The sequence below is a fragment of the Spodoptera frugiperda genome, chromosome 23, assembly GCF_023101765.2.
Source record: "Spodoptera frugiperda isolate SF20-4 chromosome 23, AGI-APGP_CSIRO_Sfru_2.0, whole genome shotgun sequence".
Classification (NCBI taxonomy): domain Eukaryota; kingdom Metazoa; phylum Arthropoda; class Insecta; order Lepidoptera; family Noctuidae; genus Spodoptera; species Spodoptera frugiperda.
In genome coordinates this window covers 5,399,940-5,427,643 of record NC_064234.1, presented here as the reverse complement: position 1 = coordinate 5,427,643, position 27,704 = coordinate 5,399,940, and the positions used below count along the sequence as shown (strand labels likewise).

General features: G+C 36.3%; 2 protein-coding genes across 5 annotated transcripts in view; both read right to left on the bottom strand.

Annotated features, from left to right (window-relative positions):
- Nucleotides 1–16,582, bottom strand: part of LOC118266706 (transmembrane ascorbate-dependent reductase CYB561) — an 88,915-nt gene extending 72,333 nt beyond the window's left edge. For 2 of the 4 annotated variants that reach the window (XM_050703343.1, XM_050703341.1), the window contains exons 1-2: nt 16,449–16,582; nt 621–1,050 (exon numbers count right to left, since the gene is read on the bottom strand). In XM_050703343.1, the coding sequence (XP_050559300.1) occupies nt 621–775 (155 nt within the window). In that variant the 5' untranslated portion in view covers nt 776–1,050; nt 16,449–16,582. Of the gene's footprint in view, nt 1–620; nt 1,051–16,434 lie in introns of all 4 variants that reach the window. The other 2 variants (XM_050703342.1, XM_050703344.1) reach the window with 2 other exon arrangements.
- Nucleotides 16,583–22,445: 5,863 nt separating this feature from the next.
- LOC126912158 (uncharacterized) lies at nt 22,446–27,688 on the bottom strand. The gene is made up of 6 exons (XM_050702922.1): nt 27,431–27,688; nt 26,672–26,863; nt 25,997–26,208; nt 24,371–25,741; nt 24,028–24,281; nt 22,446–22,848 (listed from the first exon to the last, which is right to left on the bottom strand). The coding sequence occupies exons 1-6, from the start codon at nt 27,528–27,530 to the stop codon at nt 22,524–22,526; spliced, it is 2,454 nt and encodes an 817-aa protein (XP_050558879.1). The 5' UTR covers nt 27,531–27,688; the 3' UTR covers nt 22,446–22,523.
- Nucleotides 27,689–27,704: the final 16 nt, after the last annotated feature.

The following is a 27,704-nucleotide window of genomic DNA, read 5'->3' as shown; positions in this document are numbered from 1 at the left end:
ACTCGACACCTATAGATGTCGATGTTGGTCGATCGTAACATCTATAGATTGGTTGTAAAGTTACGCTTCCCCGTCCATAAAGTATTTCTCAAATGTAATAAAAGTGTGGTAAAACATCTAGTATGAGTAACACCCGCCATTAATGTGATGTCTTACACAGACACTTCTGCGCGAAGCATTAAAATTACACTGAAGTTTTTTAGACTCATAATTAACACATATGGATATTTATGTACAATTGGATAGAATTTAATTTCATTTACTTTATCTATTTCACTATAATATATGCGCAAATTTAATTATAGTAGGTTGCCATTACCTGTATGCTAAACTTTCAAAATTAATTAATTTTAGCGTCTACTTACTCTTGAATTTCTATATACTTATTTACTACATTTTACACAATACCCACATACCTTTGTTAGCTGAGATGTGGCTTTAAAGTTTCGACTTACATACGTGAAAGATAGACATTACGACATAGTTGCGAAGTTACAGTTAAACTGTTCGTTGCTAGAACCAGGAAAACTTTAGTCTGATCTACTGGGGTAATTGAATGCTATAGGAAACCGCAATATATTTTACAATTCAATACGTAATGGATATAAATATGTACTTACACTTTAATTTTCTTCCCCTCCGCCTGCGATATGGTGGCGGGCGGCGGCGGCAGGTCGTCCATGGGCACTTCCTCGTTAGGCGGCGACGGCGGAGACTTGTCGAACTCAGCTATGGGCGCTAGTTCCGGCATGGGAGACACCGAGTTACTGTCCATAGCCGACAACTTTATGGGAGACACTTTGGCTATTTTGATAACCTTTTCACACCTCCGGGGAACCGGAGGAGAAGTTCACACACAAGTCCTTAACGCCCGCAGCAGCGAACTAGGAGCAAACAGCACGGTTTTCGCGGTGAAGTCCAAAGTTCCGTATTTAATTAAGAGCCGCGGCACTAGTACGTGTTACTGCTACAGTCCACGCACGATACAGCACAACTTTCCCGATAGAACGCCAGCAACTTTCGGGATTGGCTCCGGACGAACTTCGGGACCTGGAAGCGATTAAAGAGTTATTTATTGTTGTACTTTCGTGTTCGTTCGACGCGAGAGTGGGACTAAGTAATGATGTATTTATTGTGCGGACGTCGTTGACCGGAAAGTTGAGCGTAGAAATATTATTACGGAGTTGTATTGTTTGATGGAAGAGTTACCTGAGGGTAACATTTTAAATGACGTGGGGAAGGAAGGTAGGAAGCGCGCGTCCGCGTCTCGCGGCCTACTGGCTATTATTCAACACTCGCTTGACGTGTCGCCTCGGAAGGGACGGATCCCCTCGAATATGACGTCCCTGTTGTTTATAGTACCACCGGCTCGTTGACCACTACACGAAGGGAACAGAAATAGCTGCACACTATTATCGTGCTTTACGTTTCCACTTCTCGCAAGATGGCACGTTATGATGTTTTAAGACGTAAGACTGAAAGATAATAATTTTGAAAATAACCGAATGATTAGCGGTTTCCTCGTTAATCTCAAAAAAATAATGTTTTCTCGTGATATTTATTTGTACCAATTAACATAAATTTTATTTTATGTTCGTAGGTAGGTGGATACTTACTACATGCTACATGCTTTATGATTTTTGTCAAATCATTAGGTACAAATAGGCTCCTAAATAGTAATTCTTGTTTTAACTTTTTCTTTTTTTTATAAAAACGTTGCCCCTTTTAGATTTTCTGCTGTGCCGTGGGAGCGTTTACAAACATACAAGTTCACATACACATGATACCCAGACCCGAAACAACCATTTATGAAACACACAAAGAGTCGAAACCGCTACACGTATTCCCAGTCGGTTGCCCAGCCACCGCGCCAACCATGCAGTATAAAAAATATATTTCTATTTAATTATACATAACTAAACAAGTTTTATTACACGTAATGCATTTCTACATGACTTAACGCTGCATTAATTAATTTAATTAAGAACGATAAGGTACCTTAACATTAACACGTTAAACGCCATTGGGGGTACCAGAAACCGACGTTAGTGTAACAGTTTTCTAATGACAGTCATAGATTAATAGCGCAATCCGTCAGTAAATAAGTATTATAGATCAATAAATGGAAAAGAAAAATTATATTATTCCTTAGAAAGTAACAGCAGTGGAATTCCACTCTTACGCACAAATATTTCGTTCGATACATAATGGCATACATTCTACAATTATGACTATTGTGTAAGTAATTGTTTACTCATAGCACTATGTAAACACTAGGTAACCTTTGACTGCACTGTAGCGTATTTAATTCCACAAATTGTTGTTTCGAGTCTGGGTGTCATGTGCATGTGAACTTGTATGTGTCACGATACAGGAGAAAATCCTAATGTGGAGCAAAGTTTTCATTGAAAAAACTTGTTTATTGTTGGTATATTCGCTTCCATTCACGAAACCACATCGTCCCAGACCTTTGGAAGGCATACGAGGAGCCAAAGCCAACTCGCAGAGGCCCGTTGAACAATTTTAATTTATGTGAAATTGGGCATCAGGCGCTAACTATCCCTGTATGCACTATGGAAGTGCACCAAAGGACAATCCCATTATTATTATTAGTCTAAGTCTAGATCTATACTTAGACTAGACTTTCACTATCATCGTGTGAATACTGCATCATTTGCATTTATTGGCAAGTTCACTGATAATGTGATATTTGTTGTCAAACAAGTTTACATGAATAAACATGCTTCTAAAATAAAATTATAAATGCGAAAGTTTATGAATATGGATGTTTGTTAGTCTTTCACGCAAAAACTACTGACGGGATTGGGATGAAATTTGGAATAGGGATAGATTATCGTCTGTACTACAAATACAATAAACTGTGACGTGGTCACTAATTAGATGTTGAATCCATGATGGAATGTTCATCTGTGATCATGGCGCTTGCAACAATACCGAAATGTCGGCAACTCATAGACATAAATACACATGGTAAATATCCCGTCTTAAGTTCTAACGATGGGATAATTTATTGGTAACTATTTCTTTTTCAAATTGAAGTGTCATTTCTTTTTAAGCTCACCATAGTTGTTAACAATAGAAGGTTCCAAATATCCATTAAGAAGACGTTTACATGTTCCTTTTTGTCAATGGCGAATTTGGGTTAATAACTTGGTTACTTGGCAAAAAAAAACGTGGTCTAAATAAATAGCAGTGTTAGAGTTTTTCTTATTGTATGTGGAAAAGAGAAAATAACTACAGACATTGATGATCATCATTATCAAAAACTGAAAGAAAAATTATTATCTGAGCCAGTTATTTTTGGAAAATTTTGTCATATATTGCTTACTGCTTACCTATAATTCGATGGAAAGTTAATGCCTTTCTCGATTAGGCTTAATGATGTTCATGTATAAGTAATGCGAAGGAATGGAAATAAGACAAGATATATCCTTACTAATATGTATTACAAAAATGAAAATGTGTTTGTTTGTAAATGTGTCTCTTTCACTATTTTTTATCTAGTATGATTTTATGTGTCTGGAGAGAGGAGGTTGGAGACTGATATTGGCTACTTTTACAATACTTCAAACGTATAACCAAAACAGACTGTATATAATACCTCAGCCACTACACTTTACTAAAAAAAATACAACATCACACCTATTCCCACCAGAATTACGAAAGAGCGCATAACCGCATTTTCGCACAGGAGCATACCGGCACCCTAAACCCATTCGATACTGAATTCTCACCCCTACACATAAAGTCATGTTTACTTTGCAATTTAGTGTCAGAAGTCACACATTACTTCTTATATACAGGGGGTTGTTTGTAAGAGCTAAGAGCCAATTCGTACGAGTTTGGATAAGCACACTCGTATACTCGTACAAGAGTAGATACAAGTTGGGGGAGTAAGTAAGAATAGGGAATTATTAGCTTACATTAATTAGAAGTTGTTTTGCTTTCATAGATTGTATTTTGTTTGGTAGAATTGTTTTTGTTTTAGGTATAGACAAATTAATTGGCTACTTTCCTACTAGTCAAATTCAATACTTTTTTCGAAACGTCAAAAACGATATTTTCTATGAACTTTGTATGAAATAGTGCGTTATGACGTCATAAGTTTTTGACGTCAAATAGCAGACTTATTTCTAGAAATTTAGCTAGAAAAAATCGAAAATTAAATAGTTCATTAAATTTATGAATGAGAGTGTGATTATTTTTTAATATTTTATTGTATTGAAAAGTTGTAATAATTTATTTTTGACCGAGGATAGTACCCAATTTTGTGACTACACGGTTGGCATGGTAGCTGGGCAACCTGCTGCTGTGAAACGTGTAGCGAGTTCGATTGAAAAATCTAAAACTGATTTATTAATAATTGCTTGATAGATTTCTTTTTCGCGATAAAACTAAAGCCACTAACATTATAACGCACAATATCTTAAAACACAAACAACAAACGCTTTTAACCCATCACATCCAATTTAAATACAACACGAAAACACATGACAGTACAATTTTACACGTAAAGTAAAGTAATACAAGATATTTCACGGTGGCCTGTTATGAAATACTTGAGCAATTCCTATCTCCGGCTCGGGAGAGCTCCCGACAAGAATTGCTTAGACGTTTACTAGCATTTCTTGAGTACCTACGTACATAGAGGTATATAGGTGTTTAGGTACATGTCCTACTATGTGCCTAAGCATGTAAGTACTCCTTGACATTTATTCTAAAGCTCGTTTCATATGAAGTCGGACCGATATTTTCTTTTAAATTTTATTTTAGGTCGGAAGCTTAGTGTTTTCAACTGATGGTAAGCGATGAATCTGTCTACGATGGAGCGTTTATAAAGGTCCTATGCTTTAACATCCAGGTACTGTCAAGGGATTTATCGAAAGTTCAGCCAAAACTTCGAACGGGTTTGACTGTTTGAACTACTCGTCTCTGAAACAATGGCTTTTCTGTAATATTGAATTCGAAATATTGAAAGAAACCCGATCGCTGTAATATATATCGTTGAAATATATTGGTTGTGAGATGTTCTCGACCAATAACTGGTGAGAATGTGATTGAGCTCACTTCGATCTCTCGAATTGGACATTACAGAATAACCTTAGCTGATAACCGACTTCACATTAGATTTAAATCGGCAAAAATATCGGTCCGAGCCATTGTGAACGAGCTCTAAAGCAACTATTTTCTCTCTATGTTCCTAGTACAATTTGAAACAATTTCGTACATAATGTACTGTAGTAACTTATCAAATACAGCTGTAACTAGCCGTGAAATGCTTGCAGCTACAAAACAATGGTTTGGTCGGTTTGTGGAATTGCATCTCTCTTTGTAACGTCTTTATATTTTATTTTGTTTATGCTTTATGTAGCTATTTTTGCATAGTATAGTGTTGCTGCTAGTGTAAGTTGTGACATTTTTATATCTATGTTTTATATATATTTTTTTATAATTAATAAATTAAATGATTTTTTTATAATAATATAAAATAATTAAGAACATGTACAAAAAGTAACCCAACAATGTCAAAGAAAAGTCCTTGTTACTATTAGAAGTTAAAATTATGTATCATTTTTAACCGAATATGAAACAAACACCCATTTAAAACAAACATTTTTTTTTAGCCCGCCATAAAAAAGTAACTCGTTTAAAATAGTGTGAGGAAATGTCTACGCCTCGGAGTTAGATAATGATGAGTGCTCTAAGAGTGTGGTACGGAGGACGTGAGTGCAGAGGACCGAGGAGTGAGTGGCCAGGAGTGCCGAGCCTCAAATGAGGCTACGACCCTCGAGCACGTCGATGGCAACTACTGACTCCTTACCACCGTTTTATTACGGAAAAGCATGCAAGAAATTATGCAGGGTTTGTTTAGAAATGTAGAATTTTTGTAGTTTAATTATTGTACTACTATTGGACTAATTTATTTAAAATACATAATATAAATCTGGCCTTTTAATGGACATAAGGGCACATTATATATTAAACGAGAGTAACTCTCCTGCGATAAATCGGGCACCAAAATCTTTCATTCAAACTTTATAGTTTATACTACTAGGTGCTTTAAAAAAATCGAAATTAACTCAATACTTTAAACAAACAGTAAGTAAAAGTCATGTTGATTGATACATCAATTGATCTTACTTAGGTATAACGTGTAACTTCTGATAATTATCTCATTGGAGATAAAACCAACACACGGTTAGGTTTAGTAAAAGTCGTACAGATGTTTTTCTATAGCCGATTGATGGAAAATCAACAGCCAGTTTTAGTTTCGACTAACTAGGCTACATTATATCGCACCTGTACACACATTTTAGATGATTTGCCTTCTAAACACTCTAAAAAGGACACATTTGTAACTGCACGATGTATTATGCAGACCACAGTTCTATTGTCGCTTTATATTGGCCACGCATCATCGGACAACATCCATTTATTACGAAATAATACTCAATGAAATAAACTACGTCTGATACTCAATCATTTAAGGAAACCACTACAGGCAGTTATCCAATCGTAAGTCCGTGAAATAATCAAATTGGATGACGACACCCCTTGGTACAACCAAAATGGGTGCTCCATTGCAGTTGATTGTAATACGCCTACTGAGCACTAGGCAATTTCATCTGTCAGTAAAGCGAATTTACGAGGTATTCTAAAATCACGTCTCTTTTTATGATATTAAAGTCGAAACTGAAACGACTTTACTCACCAAAATCCATTATAAAGTCACAACACAATTGCCTAATTAAATTGCATTAGCTGCAGACATAATTTGAGCTCTAATCAAAAACAATAAACTCCAATATCCACAAATCTGAATAAGTTATTAAGAACACCTTTAAATGTCAAGTGTGAACGAGAAATGGAAGTGCTGCGAACGTATTGTGTTATTGGATCAAGGTCCCCGAACTCCGAACTAATACCGGAACAATGAACCACTAACCTCCACACCTGTGGGGACTAACGCCTTACAATCGGAATAATAAATGTTTTCCATGAAAACCGACTATTAACAACCTTACTCGGCAAAAGCACTTGGGAAATCGATAAAAGTTTTTTCCCGACACTATTCATCACATCCCATAATTCACCTATAGGTATGTATAGAGCGAATGTGTGTTACCAACACAGCGGTGCAATTCGTCATCCTGATGGCTGCAACTACTCCCGTTCCCGGGGTCCGTGTGTTAAACTAAACTATAACTTATATGCTCCTATATAGGTTCAGTAATTGAACAGCAGTGGAGCGAGGAAGAGGACAATTTGTGGTGGCCTCAAATCAGTACGCTGGGGAAGACTCCTACACGACTAGATCCGCCCTACCTCGTGTTACTTCGCAATTTATTTATGCAACACATGATCATTTACTGTGCTATAACATGTGTAACCTCTGATTGGAGATTCACATGTTTCAATTGAACCGAATGATACCAGTATTCATTTTAAACTTCGCAGGACGAATATAGACTGCAGAGTGAGATATTAAAATCCCTGGATAGAAACAAAAACTGGTCTAATGATATAGTAATGTTGATAAGTTGCGAAAAGTGAGTAAAATGTGAAGAACTAGTACGATGTTATGTCATGTGAATTCACAGCACAAAGTTATGCAATTCCACTTGAACGCACATGTATGATTGCAATAAACACGAGCGTCGACGAAGGGGAACCATCGCACGGAGCAAAATGGGGGTGTAATTACATTATATTCATATTTTATGAGATGTCAGTCCTGTTTACCAACTTTTTTACGTCCTTAGTATGCATAACTACATAGATATTTTTACAAAAAACCTCGGTTACGTAGAGGAGAGTGTCACAAATCAATTAAACGCGTTCCGTTACAGGGAGGGGACAGCGGAAGCAACTAACAGAATGTAAACAACGATTTGTAAAGTAATTCCCCCTAGCTGTCATAAAAATGTGCCCACGGAAGTGACAGGGGTCGTCATTAAAGCGTATGACGTGAAACTGTGACACTCCCGCGTGTCACACCGTGACAAACGTGACAAAGGTGCACTAGGGACCGATGACAGTGAAAATGTGACAGGTCATTTTGCTAATTAACCGAGGGATTCATTTAATTGTGTCCTTTTTTGGTCTTTAATTAAAATAGCATCGATTAATAGATGTTGTTGTGGTGGATAAATTTTGTAAGTCGATGGAATTGTCATGGATAAGTATAAGTGCAAGTAATCACTGTGTTTATTTTCCCATAATTATTTTTAAGTGATCCCGTGCCCAGTTGTGTTATTTCCTTTTGCTTATTTTCCCCACAAATCTTTATAAAATAGACGCATAAAAACTATCCCAATCTACATTCTCAATAGAGGTAACCACCGCACTACCAACATAGCCTAAATAGTACGACGACATTTAATTTTTAGCCCATATGAGAGTAATTAAGACATTAATATTCAAGGGGAAAACTCCACAATAATTCAACGAGTTCCAACGCGTAAAGTGCTGCGGGAAATGGCCATCAGAGTAAAAGGGCTCACTCAAGCTCCCACTTGATTATATTCCACTCTAAGTACCCAATCCTGGGGACCCACAACGACCTTAGCCAAACGAAAATAAAGCATAACACAAAGTTGCAAAATACATTCTCCTTCAACAAATCTCATTTAGATACTCGTGCCGAAGTATGCTTACGAAGTTCCCAGGTTATTTCATACAGAATTAAATTTGTAAATTGAGAAACATGGAGGTTATTTGTGTTAAATGTTGCTATATTGGGAACAGATATTGCTACTGTTGTTAAAATAGGGTGGAATTTTGTTCACATTTATGGGTATTTTCGCGTTTTCATAAGATTTGTTTGTGTATTCTCAACGGGGTATATAGTTTGTAGTGCGAAACTGTTACGGTACGTAAGAACTTTTATTAGACAAATCGTCGATTATTATAGTCGTTAATTTATACCTTATGTTATGCTAACTTATAAATGAGATTGGGATTATCTTCCAATACGAAATTAATGTTGCAATGTCACACTGCAGATAATTTAAAATGATAAAAAAATTACATCAGATGGCAAAATTATTTAGATTCTAATATACAATTTTTATGATCAAAACCGGAAAATTCCTGTATATTCAATAGGAGAATTAGCTAAAACAACAGCTAAATAAGTTATCAAACAAAGTAAAAGCAAGCTTCGTAAACTGAATCCTTCCTAAGTTTGACCGTCAGCGGTCATTCCATCTATTTTAGTTTCCATCATTCAATCTCCAAGACCGATCCTAGACTATGTTTCCTTAACAAAACAATCTGTAACACTAATTTAGCTTTTACTACTTCGAAATAGAATTGAAAATTAAGTGGCTAAGTTAGAAATAGCGAAGTTTTAGCCGCGGGCGTTAACTTCAAATAATTTTAACGTAAATATTTACGGAGAGAGGGCACGTGGGGGAAGGGGGAGTAATCTGTCTTTGGCACAGCTGTGTGGTCCTTTTATGACTTATTGTTTATTTATCCTTGCCACTATTTTAGTTTGTAAATGTTTATAAGTATCTACGTAAAAGTTTGTGCTGTCGATGGTTAAGTTTAGCTTATTTTTAAATTTGATACTTTACGATCAGAAAGGTACTTTATTTTGATTTTGGATAATGGACACAATATTTTTTGTAATCTCTGCTTGTTCACGTGGCTCGCGGACCGGAAAACACAACAAAAAGTTCTAATTTATAGATCACTCTGTATTATAAGGTTTTATGTAGATTCAAATTCAATAAATGTCATCAAAACAGATGAAAATTCTCAACTGATTTAACCATAAAATCTTTAGAAACAAGAAGGGCACAATTACATATTCATACATATCTACGATAGACAAAGTATTTTGCATTTACCAAAGAAGTGCCACGAATCGCATGTTTAAAACAAAAGTTTGTCTGTGGTTCGCTGTGAGAAACTATCGTTTGAGCACCTCCTTAGACATGGAAATGATCTCTTCTACATTTTGATCCATAACAGTAAACTGTGCACAAATAAGAGTAATGAGGTGTGAAAATATTTATAAGTAATTTTATATAATTACCGATAACAAACGGAACGTCACGCCTTTTATCTCCGAAGGGGTAGGGCGGAGCTACACATTACGGCACTTAATACGGATAATATTCACACTATTATGTTATGAGGAAAGATAGAAAGAACTGAATATCACCCCACTTACTTTTACTATGACTTTTACACATTACTTCGTCTTATAAAAATGTTTTTGACATGGAAAACCTTACTTAATAAAATTTATTATAATACCATGAAACGAATATTATATCAATTTCTGCGTATTATTTTTCATCCTAACCCAAAAAAAAATCCTATATTTTACCTCAAATAATACATTTACACGTCCCAAGTCTGGCGCAAAGTTAATTTACAGTAACCCACTTTCGCACAATGCGTACAAAATCAACAAAAGACCGTATGACGGTTGAATAAAACCTATAATAACATACACCTATTCACGTCGACCTTGTAGCGCTACGTAGCAAAGCCTTCCCGTACCTTGCTACGAACTACGAAATTCGTAGCAATTTGCTACGAAGACCCCAAAAATGCGTTTAGATAAAACACATACGAATCTAATTAAAGTAAATTAATCCACTTTAAAGATTATTAGATGTTGTTAAATTGACTGAAACTCCTAACAATTCCCAAAAGAATTGATAAAAAGTAGTTTCTTTCTCCTCTGCCTGAAAGTCATGATATTTCCGTAAACATTATCTCGACTTTTCCACAATGGAATAAAAAAGAAACTGCCATTGAATGAATGTGTCAGAGCACAAAAGAATTACTTCAGCGTAAACAAGACGTTACTCTTGACAACAACAGGAAATACCCGCAGACCTGACATTCTTTGAAACTTACGATATAATACAATTTTAGGTCAAAATGTAACTCCGATATGACACATAAGTTTCACACATGTAGAAGTTTAAGGAAATAGATAGGTACATTAGTCATGTGTATTTTGGGATCGAACTGTGAAATGCCAAGTCACATTTGTCCTGCGAACATTTAGGGCTTGTTTCACAAATATCAGATTATGTTTTGGTTAGTCTAACATAACTAAACGGATACGATTTGACGTGTTTTTCATGGTCGAATGTGTACAAAAATGTATTTATTACAAAAATCACACATCAACAGCCTGTAGGTAGCCACTGCTGACCAAAGGCCTCTTCTCACCCGGAGAAGGTTGGAGCATCAATCGCTTGCTCAATGCGGACATCTTGAACCTCCGGAACACTACGACATTGCCATTATTACATGCCCAAATATAATAAAATTATGCCCCTCAATAATAAAATTATATCGGTGTGGACATAATTAATTTTGTAATATTATATCGAAGTATTTGAATACAACATCTCAATTCCTTCGATCAAACAGAAAATACTATACAATCTCTTCTTACAAATCTGTACCAATTGAAACAAAGCAAAGTAAAATTTCCCTTTCATTTCTCCCAACCACTTTATTCGCAGTTCGCATGCAAATTACTTTAAAATATCAATGAAACCGTTGAGAAATACGTTCAAAGTACCGCTGGAATCTCTCCAAAACTCATCAAGCGCATTGAATGCAAACTACGATCAACAAGCGATGCATTTTATCAGATATTGCATCTTTACAGAATAAAACTTGAACTGAATAACAATACATAGTATGTCAACAGCCACCGCTGAACTATTTGCGTTCTTTTTTTAAGAGGGAAAATCATGAAATGGATATTTTTTTTTCCTGTGTGAGGTGAGAAGGAGAGTCAGACTCTTTACTGGCTTGAAACCATCCCATTCCTACCCCTACTTCGAGTTGTCTGCAGCCCCATTGAGCTTCCTAATAAGAAGCGTTTACCATCATATTAATGCTCCGTGTTCCTTCTCTGTGTGAGAAGAGACCTTAGGTCAGCAGTGGCCACTTACAGGCTGTTGATGTGAAAGATCGCGGCTACTTAGTCTCAGTTAATTACATCTATCGGCTCTTACGACATTCTTAAGACGAGAATAAATGTATTCCATTCTATGACCATACGGTATAAGAATAATAATGCAAAGAAATATACATATAGGTTCTACTTGTGATTGGCAAAGCATTCGCGAACCGAGAAAGTAAGACGCGACAAGCATTGTTTTATCACTGTATATGTCTATAGAAACTAAGAACAATGTTATGTTTGTATATGTTTTCCTAGAGCTGTCTAACTGGCAGATAACGTCGGCACATAACTAAAGGTTCCTGATAATAATACCGTGCCAGTTTTACTTTGTGAATAGACAGTAATTTATTTATTTAATTAAGTAATTTAGCTTGGACAACCAGTACTTCTTAGTTTTTTTTAAGGGGTAAAATGATCCAATGTCTTCTCCCGTCTTGAGCGAGGCGAGGAGTGTCAGAATCTTACTGACTAAAAACCACCCTGTTCCTATTCCTATTTTTTTCGAGCCAGAGCCTCGGTAAACACAATAGGTAGTCCACAGCTCCGGATCTGGTATTAGCCGTACTGGTCCCCATCTAATAATTGTTAGATAAGGACTTATATCACAAACTTGCGTAATAATTAATTGAATTGCACAAAATTTTAAGGTGTCACAACATGCACTAAATAAAGTAAAAATGTTATCTTAACTCATTGGACCTGCTTTTCTTGTTTGGTTATCTGGTAAAATTCAGTTTACGGTTTATTAAAGGAGTTTCTATACTTGCTCGGTTTTCCTTCATATAATCAAGAGTTGTGAGGTCGTTTTTTGAGTTAGAAATTTAGCTAGAAAGCCAAAATCGTTCATCATTATTTACCACCCGTGATAGTCCAATACGAGACTAGTTTACATGGCAGGGTCTGCCATTATCTCTAACCCACCTGCCAAGTATTTGGAGGTCGTACTAAAGTAATTTATCACTAAGTACATAGTAAATAACAACTCATACAAGTGCCACTTCTTTTAGATAATAAGCATTATTTATCAGTATGCACTTAACTATATTAATATTCATGAGTTCATCAAGGAAACTGAAAGAAATTAATCAATTTGATAGCTTAAGTAGTCATAAATCATTGAAATTACTCTAAGAAGACTTTTAATTGCCGAATGCATAGAAAAAGTGCACATACCTTTAAGATGAGAATCAGTTTTCACTAAATTGCCGTATAATTGATTATTAGATCCCCCTGTACCTAATTGAGGTTAATCCTTTTGCCATACACCATTTTAAACTTCGATAATCGAGAAATTTTCAAAACATTTGTTACATTTTTCGACAATACTTTGCCCAACACGAAAACCGAATACGAGACCCCTCGACAGCTAAAGCAGTCAACTGTACTCTCTATTCTATTTGTTTTATTTATTTCGATGTTTGATAACAGTCCATTCAGTTGCACAACATTGTGTTATAAATAATCACATAATGATGCACTACAGTGCAATGTTGCTAGTTTGTAACTGCAATTGACTTGTTTCCTACAGTAGTCCAGGGATGGCGAACCATCAGGTTCATATTTTCTATGAGTTTTATTGCTACCTGTACCCTTAGTACGAGTTTGCTTTACGTTTAATGAGATCGAAACGAGAGCGCGTTCGGTGTTCTGATTGGTTGGTTCATACGCACTGGCTAATCAGAGCACCGAATACGCTCTCGTTTGGTTTTCGTTCAACATAAAGCAAACTCATACTAAGAGTACTGATTCAAGGTCGTTGACCTCAAAATATATAATAAGTAGAACACTTATTAAGTCGCGTAGTAACTTTAGTCACCATCTTAGTCTTCCCACGGGCGTCATTGGTGCAGACTTAGGTACTAAAAGACCGAGCAACAGCGCTCTCTAATTAATCTGATCCTTTATGACCAATAGGAACCGAGCAGTACTGGTGAAACCGTGCCTGAGTGAGTAGTCGTGAATATGGCAAATTGGCAAAGCCTTATTTTATAGAAGATACGCATATCCCAGCAATAGACTCTAGGATGATGATGAAAAATTTTTGAAAATATGACATATCGACGGTTAAAATGAAGTAGAGTATAAGCGATAAAAAATTAAATGTTCAGGAGAACCGTTTAAACTCGTCAGTCTTGAAAGAATACTAAGAAAATGTTTTTTTTGCTATAAACGCCAAAAATGTCATCGTAGAGCCATGAGAGTAATCGCATTCAAAAGAGCGGAAAATTTTACATAGCATAGCATAATAAACTCATTTTTGACCAAAATGTCACTTCAAACCGTCGATATGGTTCCCAAGGTTCATAATACCTGATTTTTATAGCTTCTATAACACATAGACTAGGTAACATAATGTCTACGATCAATCCGCTATCTAAAGTAGTGAAAGTTATTCATTTGTGAATTTATGATGGTTACGTGGATGCATGTTCCTTGTCGCGGCAAAAAACCGGTTCTGCATCGCTTTTACATTGAATCATGTGAAGATAGGAGTCCTATCTTCATACTGGAGGAAATACTAGGTCCTATTATAGGGTCCAGTATTTCTTGAGGATAAAATTAATGGGTGGGACCCGGGTATATCCTGAAACAATAACCAGCCATGATAAAAGGGATGAATAGACAGACAGACATTTTAATTTTATTTTAATTTTATAAAAGTGACTGTATAATGAGTATTTGAAATTAATGCTTTGACTTTGGATAGCTAGCAGTATCTTTTAAATCTGTGATCGTACTGCGATCCCTCTAGTTGTCTACCAATTGTCTATTATGGCAAACTCGCTCTCAAGAGAGACGGCCGTTGTCCAGCAGTGAACGTATTTAGACTGACGTTTATAAGGATGAAAATTTTCATTTCAAACTAGGATTTCTGTGACAAGAAAAGCCTAGATCATACAAAATAAATAGTGTGAAGTGCGTTAAACGAGCGTTTCCTCTTCGATAAACTGATTTGACTGCTCCGCTACTCGCTATAGTTATTGGCCATAAACATAACTACTGTGACCAAGTCACTTGCACTGATTTTCGCGTATAAAGTTAATTGATAAACTTACATAAATGTTTTAATTCTCAAAATTATTGCACAGATTTTTTTAAGGCGGATAAATCATTCGATGATTTGCCCCGCCTTAGCCGAGGCGAGAGAGGGTGTCAGACTCTTACTGACCAAAAACCACCCCGTTCCTATTCTGCTTTTCGAGCCGGAGCCCCGGTAAACCCGCTAGCTAGTCCGCAGCTCCGGATATTGTACAGACGACGGAGTTTACTTAACGAATAACATGATTAGCAAAACTAGAGCTCATGTCACACAAATGTGTTCGATGCATAGTAATAAATCAACCAGTTCTACTATGGCTAATTTCACCCGCATTTTGCGTTTCATAGCTCAAGTTATTCGCAATATCGTCGCCCATCACACCAACATGTAACACGGAACAAGGCACGTTAATAAAAGCCCGTAGCACATGAACAATGTACCTCGAGTATTGTTTGATGTTGATTCATTCACGTAATATTTGTATGGAATCCCACACATGTTACGGATATTGTATATAAATAGAAATATTTCGCAGAAGATATCGTCTGTTCATAGGGCAGTATTAAAAGTACTTCGGTAGATTTTAATGTAGCTACACTGATTTACATTGCAATATAATTACGTATTACACAATTTTATTCTATTGTAAGTATTATAAAAGAGCTGCCAAATACAGTCATATATCAACACTGATTGCTGATAAGGAAATCTAATATTAGGTTCATTAATTACGATTATCCATTAATTTAATTAAGGAAAATTACAATAATGTTTAATAAAATGTGATTGTGTCTATAAATTCAATTCGGTACGGTCTGATGGAGAGCCATCTAATCAGTTTGCTTGTTCCATTAACCAACACGCAAGTTAAACCAGTTGCAAACTATTATTTAATGTTATATCACTTCGCTGAATACTTAAGCCATTGTTTTCTGTTTAGTGCAAATACAAGCAATTGAATCGATGTACAATATCTCACAATAGTCGCCAACTTGCTACTTCCGCGGTTAAATACGAATTCAATTCACTTTGTATAAGTACCCTGTACAGATTGCAGCGCAACTATCAGTATAAGTGCTATATAAATGTGTTATTGAATGGAAGAAGCAGTATTTATCTAATAAAGCATAACGCTAATTGAATTTCCCGGTAGTACAAGGAGGAATAATGAGATCGTTTCGGTTGCACCGCGGTGGCGGCGGGTAGGGAGAGCAACATGGCGAGCGGGCGGATGCTGCGCGCTACAGCCTCCGCCACGGGCGTAGTACGCCGAACAAAGCCGCGTCCCACCCTACTCGCTTCCTGCCTCCGTTTCAGCCGCTTCCGGTCAACTCGTCCGTAGCACATTTTCATGTATGAAACTGACACTGATTTCGATGTATATGATATGAACATTCACTTTATAATTAATATATACTACCGATATCGACGTACAGTGATAGATAGCTGTAGATGAGAGCAAGGAGCGTGTGTGCGCGTGTGTCGTCGAGAGCGCGGTCCGCGGGCTACTGGCGGCAGCCTCCGAGCGGGGGCGCGGGGGCGCGGGGCTGCGCGGGCCACGCTTTTCATTAAGGAGCGGAGCTACGCCGCCGTAGCAACGGTCGCCGCCCCGGCCACGGGAAAGCTCCCAGCCCTTGTGATTTATCTCCGAAATCTCTAACAAACCAGCGGTGTTTTCCCGAAAAGTGGTTTACACTTTCATGCTACAGTTCTGCTGAAACAGAACTGAATTTATTTTTTATTACTATCTCTTAAATAAGATGTAGTAGAATGTATTTAAAACATTATAGGTACCTAGGTAAATTAGCAAAAGTTTATTTAACATAAACATGGGCTCTTTCGTTTTACTTACATTATTTGCCACGAAGCAATTAGCGTAGATTTTATGTATAAATTAATACATAAGTATCGTACATTTATATACCTACTAAGCACAGGTAGTATTAGGAGTAATTAACCAGCATGATATGATTGCATTTCATTCAAAGCTAAATGTTTACGACAAAATAAATAAATGTTTATTTGAAGGGATCTTCTATATATAAGTTTACCTGCCAACTAAAGTACCTACTCATTTAGGTTACCAATATTTGTTCGACGTCCTTGTACCTACAACCTATACAATCAAAGAAGTAAAGAGTTAAGTTCGCCTTTTATGTGCAACCAAAGAAGTAAAAAGAGTTCTACCAATCTCAATAAATACTATGGCACAGCAATAGTTTTTTATAATTTTGACACGACCTTATTGACATAATACATTTTCCTAACCAAACATACTCAAAGTTTGTTATCATTATATTTTATATAAATATACCTATGTAATTATTTACCAACCTAAATACTGAATATGAATAAGCGGGAAGCGAACGTGTTCTTATTTACCATCGCTAAAGAAATTCAGCACTCATTCGCCAGTCCTGTGATTTTCTTTACGCTTAAAGATTATGCTGACAACGTCTTTGATGTCTACAAAAATGTTCGTACAGCTTTACTGGCAAATGAGGGTCCAGATACTATTGTCGATATTGTTTACGCGTTCCACATGGAATGGCTGCAAGCTGTAGACGAAATAGAAGATTTCAAAGAAAGGGTGAAAGAAACTCCGCGAAACGCTATTCTCAAAGCCATCAGTTTTACCATGGAATGTGTCGAACAAAGATACCTGAGCATCCGAAAATATATTGAACAAATGCAAACTTCAATGACAGGCGACGAATATACTCTGATGCAAACTGATCTCTCAATAATTAAAGACCTGCAGGAAATTGTTGCCAGTTCTCTTACTGAGAAGTATCACTATATTAATTCTCTGTCTGATCATGCGGATTACTATGCTAGAGTTTACGACGAAATAGAAGAACTTTTATTTTGGCTAGACAAGTTAAATGACAATGTGGCCGTTGAGTTCTGTAATATTTTAAACTTTAAAGTGCCTTTGGCTCCTGGTAATCTTACAACAACGCTGCAAGAAATAGTTGAAGATGTTGCAGCCAACCCAAGCCCAGAAGCCCAAAGAATCCTTGAAATAGTCCACGTTAGAGGAAGTTTGATAACTTCTTCAATACGCCTTAGTAGCACCAATGAAGTAGAAATTTCTAAAATTATTGAGAAAATTAGAGCACTAGAGAATCGTATAAAACGATTACAGACACAAAATTCTTCTGCTTTAATGGCTCTGAAGCATAAAACGACATTTTTGGAAGAACGTCTGCAGTCACTGGAAAATATAAAAAAATCAATAAAGAATATGAAGCAGACACAAGATAGTGGCGACCAACGTGTACCTGAAACCCCAATTGAGCCTAAAGATATGCATATTTTTACCCATTTACTTCCACATCGTGATCGTTACCGTCTTGTTGATAAATTGCTACAATTATGGAAGAGCGCAATGACCAATGAATCTGAGCATCAGTCGGTAATATCTATACTGAGTGTGGCAAATTTAGATGAAATGTTCACTGATGACAATGGGCAGTTCACTGTAGACATACATGGAAGAAAGATTTACCGTAATGCAGACGATGACCGATTGTATCAATTAAATGAACATAATAAACTGGTCCCTCTCAAGGATGACGATCAACATATATATTTTTATGATGCTTGTGGCAGATACTACATAAATGAGGAAAGGAAACGAATTTATAAAGATCACGACGGTGCCAGCGAATATATACTCACTAATAATGGATACCTCGTTAAGTTCTTGGAAGAAAAAGATGGAGTACAATATTTTTATGACTGGTTGGGCCGATATTATATTAGGAAAGAAGATGGACATCAAATATACACTGAAGAAAATTCACCTGACGAGTATGAACAGGACGGTTTAGGTAATTTAGTAAAAATTCACCCAGAACCCATTTTTTATGGACCATGTCCGGAATTGGAACCGATAACTATGAAAGAAAATGAATATCTACAACAGGAAGTCGGCCAAGCTCTAAAAAAATGTATATCACAAGTAATTTTAAAGCAACCTAGTGACCCCATCGGTTACTTGGCAGATTGCTTGACCCGATATAGTAAAAACCTTAAGGCACATGAGCAGCTTATGAAGAAAGAAAAAGAAAGATTTGAACTTAGCCAACTATTGCATCTTAATACTCCTAAAGATGTTTCAGTTGTATGTTCTAGTGCAGAAGAAATGGAAGATTTGAACTTCATAAACTATGGACATGACACCGATACGAGTTTTAGTACTAGGTAATTAGGTAGGCAGTTAGGCACTAGAAAATACCACATGATGTAGGTTATTGCAATCATAATTAATGGAAACAATATTATTTTTTATGATATCGTGAAATATACTAAATCAAATAAAAATTATGGTTTACTCGCGTAAAATATCAGTAAGCTCACGTACTCACGTCGCCGTTGCCCACGAGGAAGAGTCCCTCTGTAGCTCGAAACTAGTAGAGCTTATCTAAGTAGGTACCTATATTTACGTGAATAAATCGTAATTTTTATGAAACAATATCACCTACCTACCTACTTATGTACCCAGATACTTCTTCTCGCGTTTAAAATAATTAGCTTGTAATAATTATTCTGCTTCTCAGTAGATTTGTATGAAAATTTTTCTTTTTAAAATTGTTAGGTATCGACTTGTTTATTTCCTAGCTATTATTCTTAGATCTATTTATTTCCTGGAAATGTTTTGTAAAAATTTAGTTTTATCATGTAATACCTACTTGTAATTTATTGTTATTTTGAATGAAAACTAACTACGTTAATTTTCTGAGTTTTCTTAATTTTTTAACTTAGTTTAGTAAATGGGTAATAGCGACTTGTCGTTGCTTCCCACAGTTAGGGTTGCCAGATGGCCGGGGTTTCTGGGATTGTCCCGGAATGTTGTGTGCTGTCCCGTGGCCAGTGCAGCGTTTAGCGATAGAGATCTTTGAATAGTTACAAACTCAACTGTTGCGCAAGATGTGCAACTCCGTTGATAATTGTAAATTAAGATAAAATCAACTGAGGATCTTTGAGGACTATCGGTGAAAGTCTGTAAAAGAATTATTCATACTATAGCGCCCTATCTGGCTATGATTTTTAATAAAAGTATAGATGACGGGGTTTTCCCTGACCTTATGAAATATAGCAAAGTTATCCCACTATTTAAAAGCGGTGAAACCACAGAACCTAATAATTATAGGCCTGTATCTATTCTGCCAGTCCTCAGCAAGGTGTTTGAAAAGTTGATATTGTCTCAGATGCTTCATCATTTTAATAAAAACTCTATCTTCCACCATCAGCAATATGGTTTCACTAAAGGTCGTTGTACAACTGACGCCGGTGTTACTTTAATAAAAGAAATATTTGGTGCCTGGGAGGAAGCACAAGATGCCATAGGTGTTTTTTGCGACCTCTCAAAAGCATTTGATTGCGTTGATCATGAGACACTTTTGCTGAAATTAAATCATTACGGGATTAGAAACACTGCGCTCCGTCTATTGAAATCATATTTAGAGGATAGGCAGCTGAAAGTTCATACAAACGGGGTTAATTCACAAGGGTCTGAGATAAAAATGGGCGTTCCTCAGGGTTCAATATTGGGTCCTTTTCTTTTTTTAGTCTACATTAACGATTTGCCACTCATATTCGAAAATGAACCAAAAATGGTGCTGTTTGCAGATGATACATCATTGATTTTTAAGATAGGTCGACGTATGAATAATTTTGACGACGTAAACAGCTCCATTCTTCAAGTCAATAATTGGTTTACTATTAATAACTTGGCGCTTAATGAGAAAAAAACCAAATGTATTAAATTTTGCTTGCCAAACGTACAAAATAACGAATGTTATGTTGCTTTGAACGGACAAAAGTTGGAATTTGTTAAGGAGACTATATTTTTGGGTATCACACTAGATGACAGATTACAATGGGGGCCCCACATAAAAGCACTTTCGGGGAGACTAAGCTCCGCTGCTTATGCAGTCAGACAAATTAGGCAGCTAACGGATGTAAATACAGCAAGGCTTGTTTATTTTAGCTATTTCCACAGCATAATGTCTTACGGCATTTTGCTGTGGGGTCGGGCCGCGGATGTAGAATAAATTTTTATTTTGCAAAAGCGAGCTATTCGAGCAATATATAACTTGCCCCGTCGTGAATCTTTGAGAGAACTTTTTAAAACTATAAATATTCTTACAGTGCCTTCTCAATTCATTTACGAAAATATTATGTACGTAAGAAAATATCAACAATTGTTTGAAAAAAGAAGCGACAGACACAATTTTAATACGAGAGGTAAAAATAAGTTGGCTATACCGCAATTCCGATTGTCCAAAGTGCAGAAATCCTTCATGGGTTTTTGTGTTAAATGTTATAATAAACTGCCAACTACCATACTGAATCTGAACGAGAAAAAAATTAAATCTTGTATAAAGCGTGAACTGTGTAAACAGGCATATTATAAACTGTCAGATTATATTGAGGATAAAAATGCGTGGCAGCATGTTGGTCCGGCTCCACTGGACACTCGCTCACACTAGACAATGCTCAAATACGATCACTAGTTACACGTTAACTTAAAGTATTAATTTATTCCAATGCAGTCTAGGGATCCTGTGGCATCAAGCAGATATATTTTTTATGTGAAAGATTAAATTATATATTATTATTATTTGTATAGAAGCATTATTTCAAAATTGTAAGTGTACATATGTGGGCACTATGTTTGAAATAACCCGCTATTTTATTTTCTTTACAAATTGGTTTTAGTGTCCCGTTAGTTTTGACGTATTGTAGTTACATTGTTCCTACATAATATATATACAATAGATAAATAGTGTATCAGAGAAATTGTAAAAAACTTCTTTTTTAAAAGAGTAACGATGGAGTTTCTTGCTCGTTCTTCTCCATTCGAAGCTACACTTTGGAACGAGCGCCTAGCTTCACTGACAGACAGACTGACGGACAATTCAATTTGACGTTTCAAAAGTGCCTTATTTAGGATTAATTGAAGTAAATGCTTTGACTTTGACTTTGACCGTCCCTCTTGCACTGATCAATGATCGACCATTCTGACACAATTGTAATAGCAGACTAAGGGCCCAGGTCGATCAAAGTAATAGGTACTGCGAATCGTTTGGTGATTAGTTCTTGATGCCCAAGCCACTGTATGATTTTGGGAATGCCTTTAAAATTTTATAATTATGGTTTGCAACGTATTTGGACCACCTCTTATGTTGCACCTACTTATACTACGGTGTCTGCCTACTATCAGGTCAGGCCCAGCCCATCAGATCGCCAGAGGCGCTCTAGTGTTGTTTTTGTTCAAGGTAAAGCAAACTCGTACTAAGGATACAGGCAGGTATATACAAGATCGTACTAAGGGCACAGGTGTTAGAAGACTTTCGATTTAGAGTAACGGACATTTTAAATAGGTACTAAGGTACTACTCAAGAAATAATAAAAAAACAGTTATTGAAATGAAACAGTTTTATTACGAATATAATAAGTATTTATTCTTACAATTATTATCTACTTAGTTATAGTAGGTTACTTATTTGCAGGTTTGTTTTTATTTTTCTTTTTCTTTTTGCCCTGTGCATTTGGGGATTGACTGGTGTTAATGCTAGTGTTGGGGCTTTTCGCTTTATCTGTTTGTGCGGCATTCTGCTTATTCTTGTTCTTTTTATTTTTCTTTTTGCCTTGTGCATTTGGCGAAGGAGTGGTGTTAACGTTAGGGCTTTTCACAGTGTTAATGTTGGTGTTAGGGCTCTTCGCACTATCTGTTTGTACTGCATTTTGCTTATTTTTATTCTTATTTTTCTTTTTATTAATTTTGTCTGTGGGCTGGACCTTATTGTCGGCTTGTGCTTTGCTGTAACAAATAAAGAAAATTGTTCAAACATTTTTAAAAGCTTAGGTTTTAGTCGCGATTATATGCTTGCCTCTGTTCAAAGTCAAAGTCAAAGCATTTTACAGCTTATTAAGAACTACTTATTTAAGTATCGAAAATATGTGTGAAGATATGAATGACGAGAATAGCGCAATGCTGCTGATGAATGTAAGTCAAGTTACGTGAGTAAGTCGTTAGTTTAATTAGTATAATAATGTGTTGAGACAGAGCATAAGAAAGATAAGAGGATTCACAAGAAACTACATGGCTATTAATGTTCAATCTTACAAGATTCTAATAAGAATTTATAAAAGAAGTCATCAGGTGTGTCTTCTACGAGTCATCAAAATCATATTAAATGTTTTCCCAATGTCCCCTTATTCGACCTCTAGTGTGTCATAATTCTAGTGGAACTTCAATTCAAATATAAAACGTCAGGACAATAACCATCATGATTGCAAAACGACTATAGGACTGCACGGTTGGCGCGGTGGCTGGGCAACTGGCTGCCGTGCAACGGGTAGCGGGTTCGATTCCCGCACGGAGCAACTCTTTGTGTGATCCACAAATTGTTGTTTCGGGTCTGGGTATCATGTGTATGTGAACTTGTATGTTTGTAAACGCACCCACGACACAGGAGAAAATCCTAGTGTGGGGCAACGTTTAAAAAAAAAATAATCCTTACTATAGTCGTTTTGTGATCATGCCTGCATGATTTGCCCATGATTGGCAAATTATATATTGTTTCCGAGGATCTTAAATTGATGACAAAAATAAAACTCTTAAGTACAAACAACAAAATGTTATGTTATATCGAAAATTAAAAAAAAAAACACTAAATCCTGCCCAACAACTGTGTCATGGTTATACCTTGCTAGGAAATTTATATAATTTTTAAGAGATTTCGGAAGCAAATTACATTTTCAAGTGACGTTTATTGCATTTAAAACTTTCTGTGATGAACCAACTTAAATACATGAAAAATGATAAAAAAAATGAATGAAAACGAAACGACTTAAATACATATATTTTGTAAAGGTAATTGAACTTTATTGTTAAGAGTTAAGGTTTATAATGTTAGTGGGTGATGATGTTATGTATAAGGTGTTGATGATTCTATGAAGAGTTGATGTTGATGATCTATAATAAGAGAATTTTTACTTGTTTGTAGTCGTGGCCACTTGAGGGCGTTTGGCTTGTACGTTAGGTTTCGCCTTCTTATGTTGTGGTTGAGCGCCATCTGCTGGAGCGGGTCGTTTCACAGGCCCCTGTTTCTTTTTCCCTTCCGATTTCGGTTTTTCTTCCGATTTAGTTTTTCCTTCATCGGAATCACCATCCACATCGCCATTTTCTGTGGCTTGCTCTGTCGTTTTACCGTCAATTTCTTCATCGTCTTCATCTTTGAAAGGCTCCGGCTGAAATGATACAAATGTGTTATTAAAGAAGACTTATACTTGTCACATTTTGAACAAATTAACGAGTTTCTATCACAGTCAATACTTACAATAACATTGGAGAATTTCTTCAACTTCGCCACATAGAAACCATCCATGTTATGAGTATGAGGATAAAATCTTCTAGTCAGCTTCAATGAGGGATGGAACCTATGGTGCCTGTACTTCACAAAACCTTCAGTACCAAAGTCTAGTCCAGTGGGCACCAGCTTCACATTCCTGCGTTTCAGAGCATAGTTCACAACCCATTCATTTTCTTCTGGTAGAATTGAACAAGTTGAGTATACAATGTAGCCACCAGAACTAGACTTAGCGCTGCAACAGTCAATGGCAGCAAGAAGCAACTGTCTCTGTATGTTGAAACACCTCTGGATATCCTTCTGGTCTTTAGTTGTCTTCACACTAGGATCCTTGGCGATAACTCCAGTACCAGTACACGGAGCATCCAGCAACACCCTGTCAAAACCTTTCATAACATCAGGGAACTCTCTACCATCATGGTTACAAATAACAGCGTTCACTACCCCCAGCCTGTGGAAGTTACCAACAATAGCTTTTGTCCTCTCCTTATTAGCGTCATTGGCAAATAATGTGCCCGTATTCTTCATAATAGCTGCAATGTGAGATGCCTTTCCACCTGGTGCAGCACACATATCCAATATCCTCTCATTTTCCTGAGGCGCTAAAGCCATGACAGGTAAGAAACTAGATGCACCTTGTAAGATATAGTGGCCAGCCAAATACTCAGGAGTTGCACCAATGGGTACTGTAGAGCTGTATACAACCAGACCCACTTTGCTCCATTTACCAACTGGATCCAAATTGACACCTCTGTTGATGAGGGCTTGTGCCAAGTCTCGCCTTCTAGTCTTCAGGCTGTTAGTTCTGATGGTCACAGGACGCGCAGTTTCACTGGCTTCCAAGAATTCGACTAGTTCTTGTACTGGAAAGATTTGCATGAGTACTTCCATCAGAAATTCATTGTAACTGTAATATGTGCACAGGTCTTTTAGAAGTAGATCAGTGTATTCACACCGAGATCTGCCTTCTTCTTTTAGGCGGTTGAAATCTCCCAAAACTGTGACAACATCTTTAATTCTTTGATGTACATCTTGGAGGCTAGCTGGATTCTGTAGTTCCTCTTCAGATGGGAAAGCAAATACATCTTGTTTAGCAATGTTCAACTGCATTTCTTCATCAGCTAGTTGTTTGTCAATCTTTTGTTTTTTCTTTAATTTTATATTAGCTTTTTCTATGGGCAACATATCATCATCATCATCGTCGTCATCACTGTCCTTTTCCGCAGCACTTGAGTCAGAATCATATTCTAGTTTACCACCACTCTCTGCTCCTTCATCCTCAGAAGATGCGTCTCCATTCTCATTGTCTGAATCCTTAAATAAGTCGTCCAATGTTCCAACCTGAAAAAATGATTATACATTATTAGATTTAAAGTGACCCATCTTATTTATAGGTTTTTGTGCAATATATGCAATAGTTTTATTTTTTTATGGGTCGACATTTGGCCACTACTGATGGTAAGTGATGATGTGGCCTATGATGGAGCATGTAAGCAACCTATTCAAAAATAAGTAAACAATATCTTTTTGCAGTCTGGTGATTAAAGAAGATAATGTCATGACATTATACATCTGTATACACAATATCATACCAACCTTATACTTCTCTCCTCCGACTTTCTTCTTTCCTGAAGTATCGTCTTCGGAATCCACTTCCATTTCTGATCCATCATTGTCCTCATTGCCACTGTCGTCTTCATCATCATCCTCATCTTCAGACTCTGACTTATATGTTTTAGGTTTACTCTTCTCTTTTTGTTTGCCTTTCTGTTTAGGCTTCAGCCATTCTTTGTTATCATCTGTGAAACCTGTTACAAAAATAGGTACTTAGTATTAAAACTTATATATTCTATAATACAAACAATCTATAATCACCCCTAAAATAAAAGATTAAAAAAAAACTTTAACCAGAGCATGATTAAAATTCCTAATTTCAGTAAGCGCATATTTCACCACCTTCATATGAGTGCCTGATAAACTTATATTACAGATAATGCATACAAATTACATTCTTAATTCAAAGTTATCTGATACATAGCGGCTATCCAGTCATTGTGAAACAAGTCATAACTAAATGGACAATATCTTATTTCTAATTTACTGTTGTTTATTCATTTGGTTTGGGAAATAAAAACCTCTCCTTTGGACATTGACAAAAAGTCTTCTAAAGACAATAATATATGGTACTTTTTAACACTACAATTAGATTGTAGATCTCTTGGAAGCCAATTGTTCAGATAAAATCTTAAGAAGAAAGAATTATAAATATACCTTGTGGAGTTTCTTCATCGGAACTGTTGTCTCCTTCATCCTCAACAGTAACTTCTTTTTGTTTCGCAACATTTTTCTTTGCTTGTTTCAATGCCTTCCTCTTTTCTGCCAATTCTGCCTTCTTTTTTGCCCTTTTAGCTGCTCTCTGCTTTTGTCTATGAGTGAGTTTCTTTTCTGTTGTATCATCTTCCACTGAAATAAATATTGTGTTTATAAGAATCTAAATAATGCATAGGAGTGTTGTGGTGTCACAAGGGTGACAGACCACCTGATTAAGGTTGTAGGGAGTCGCTGAATTCCAACCAGTTTATCTGGAAGTCATTGTGGGAGGCCTATGTTCAGCAGTGGATGTCTTATGGCTGATATCATGATGATGATGATGAAGCATGGGAATTATGAAAACCCCTCCTATATAAAAGAGGCCTATAGTCCAGCAGTGGACAGTTATGGAGTGTCGCTGATGATAAACTAAAGTATTATAGGTTAGCACCAGTCTGAGAAGTCACATTAGGTTAAAATGCCTTAAACAGGAGTATTGGTCTGAGAATTTGTTGTAACACTGAAGGATGAAACATTTTATATTGAGCTCTAGACTTATTTAATGTACAAATAAACCGTTTTCACATGGTATTGCTGTGAATGTTGTAATGTTGCAGTCAATACTTTAAATCACATGATGTTCCAAATAAATGGCGGTGGCCATTTATCTATTGAAACGAATCTTTCTTAATAGGTTAATAGATATTCAAGTTTACTTACGAAGTTCTTTTTTGAATACGGGATCGGGCTGCTTGCGAGCTTTTCTGCCGGGTCCCTTTTTCACTTTCTTAGTTTCATCAAACTTTGCCTTGCGACCCATGTTTTGTTAGACTAAGAACACTTACAACAATAGTATTTGCTTATAATATTAATATAGTGTCAACAAATCGGTTTATTAACTTAAAACTTGATTTTTATCAATCTATCACCATGCCCGATTTCAAATTGACCACACGTGTTCTCAAACAAAATATGGTTGACAAGAATGACATTT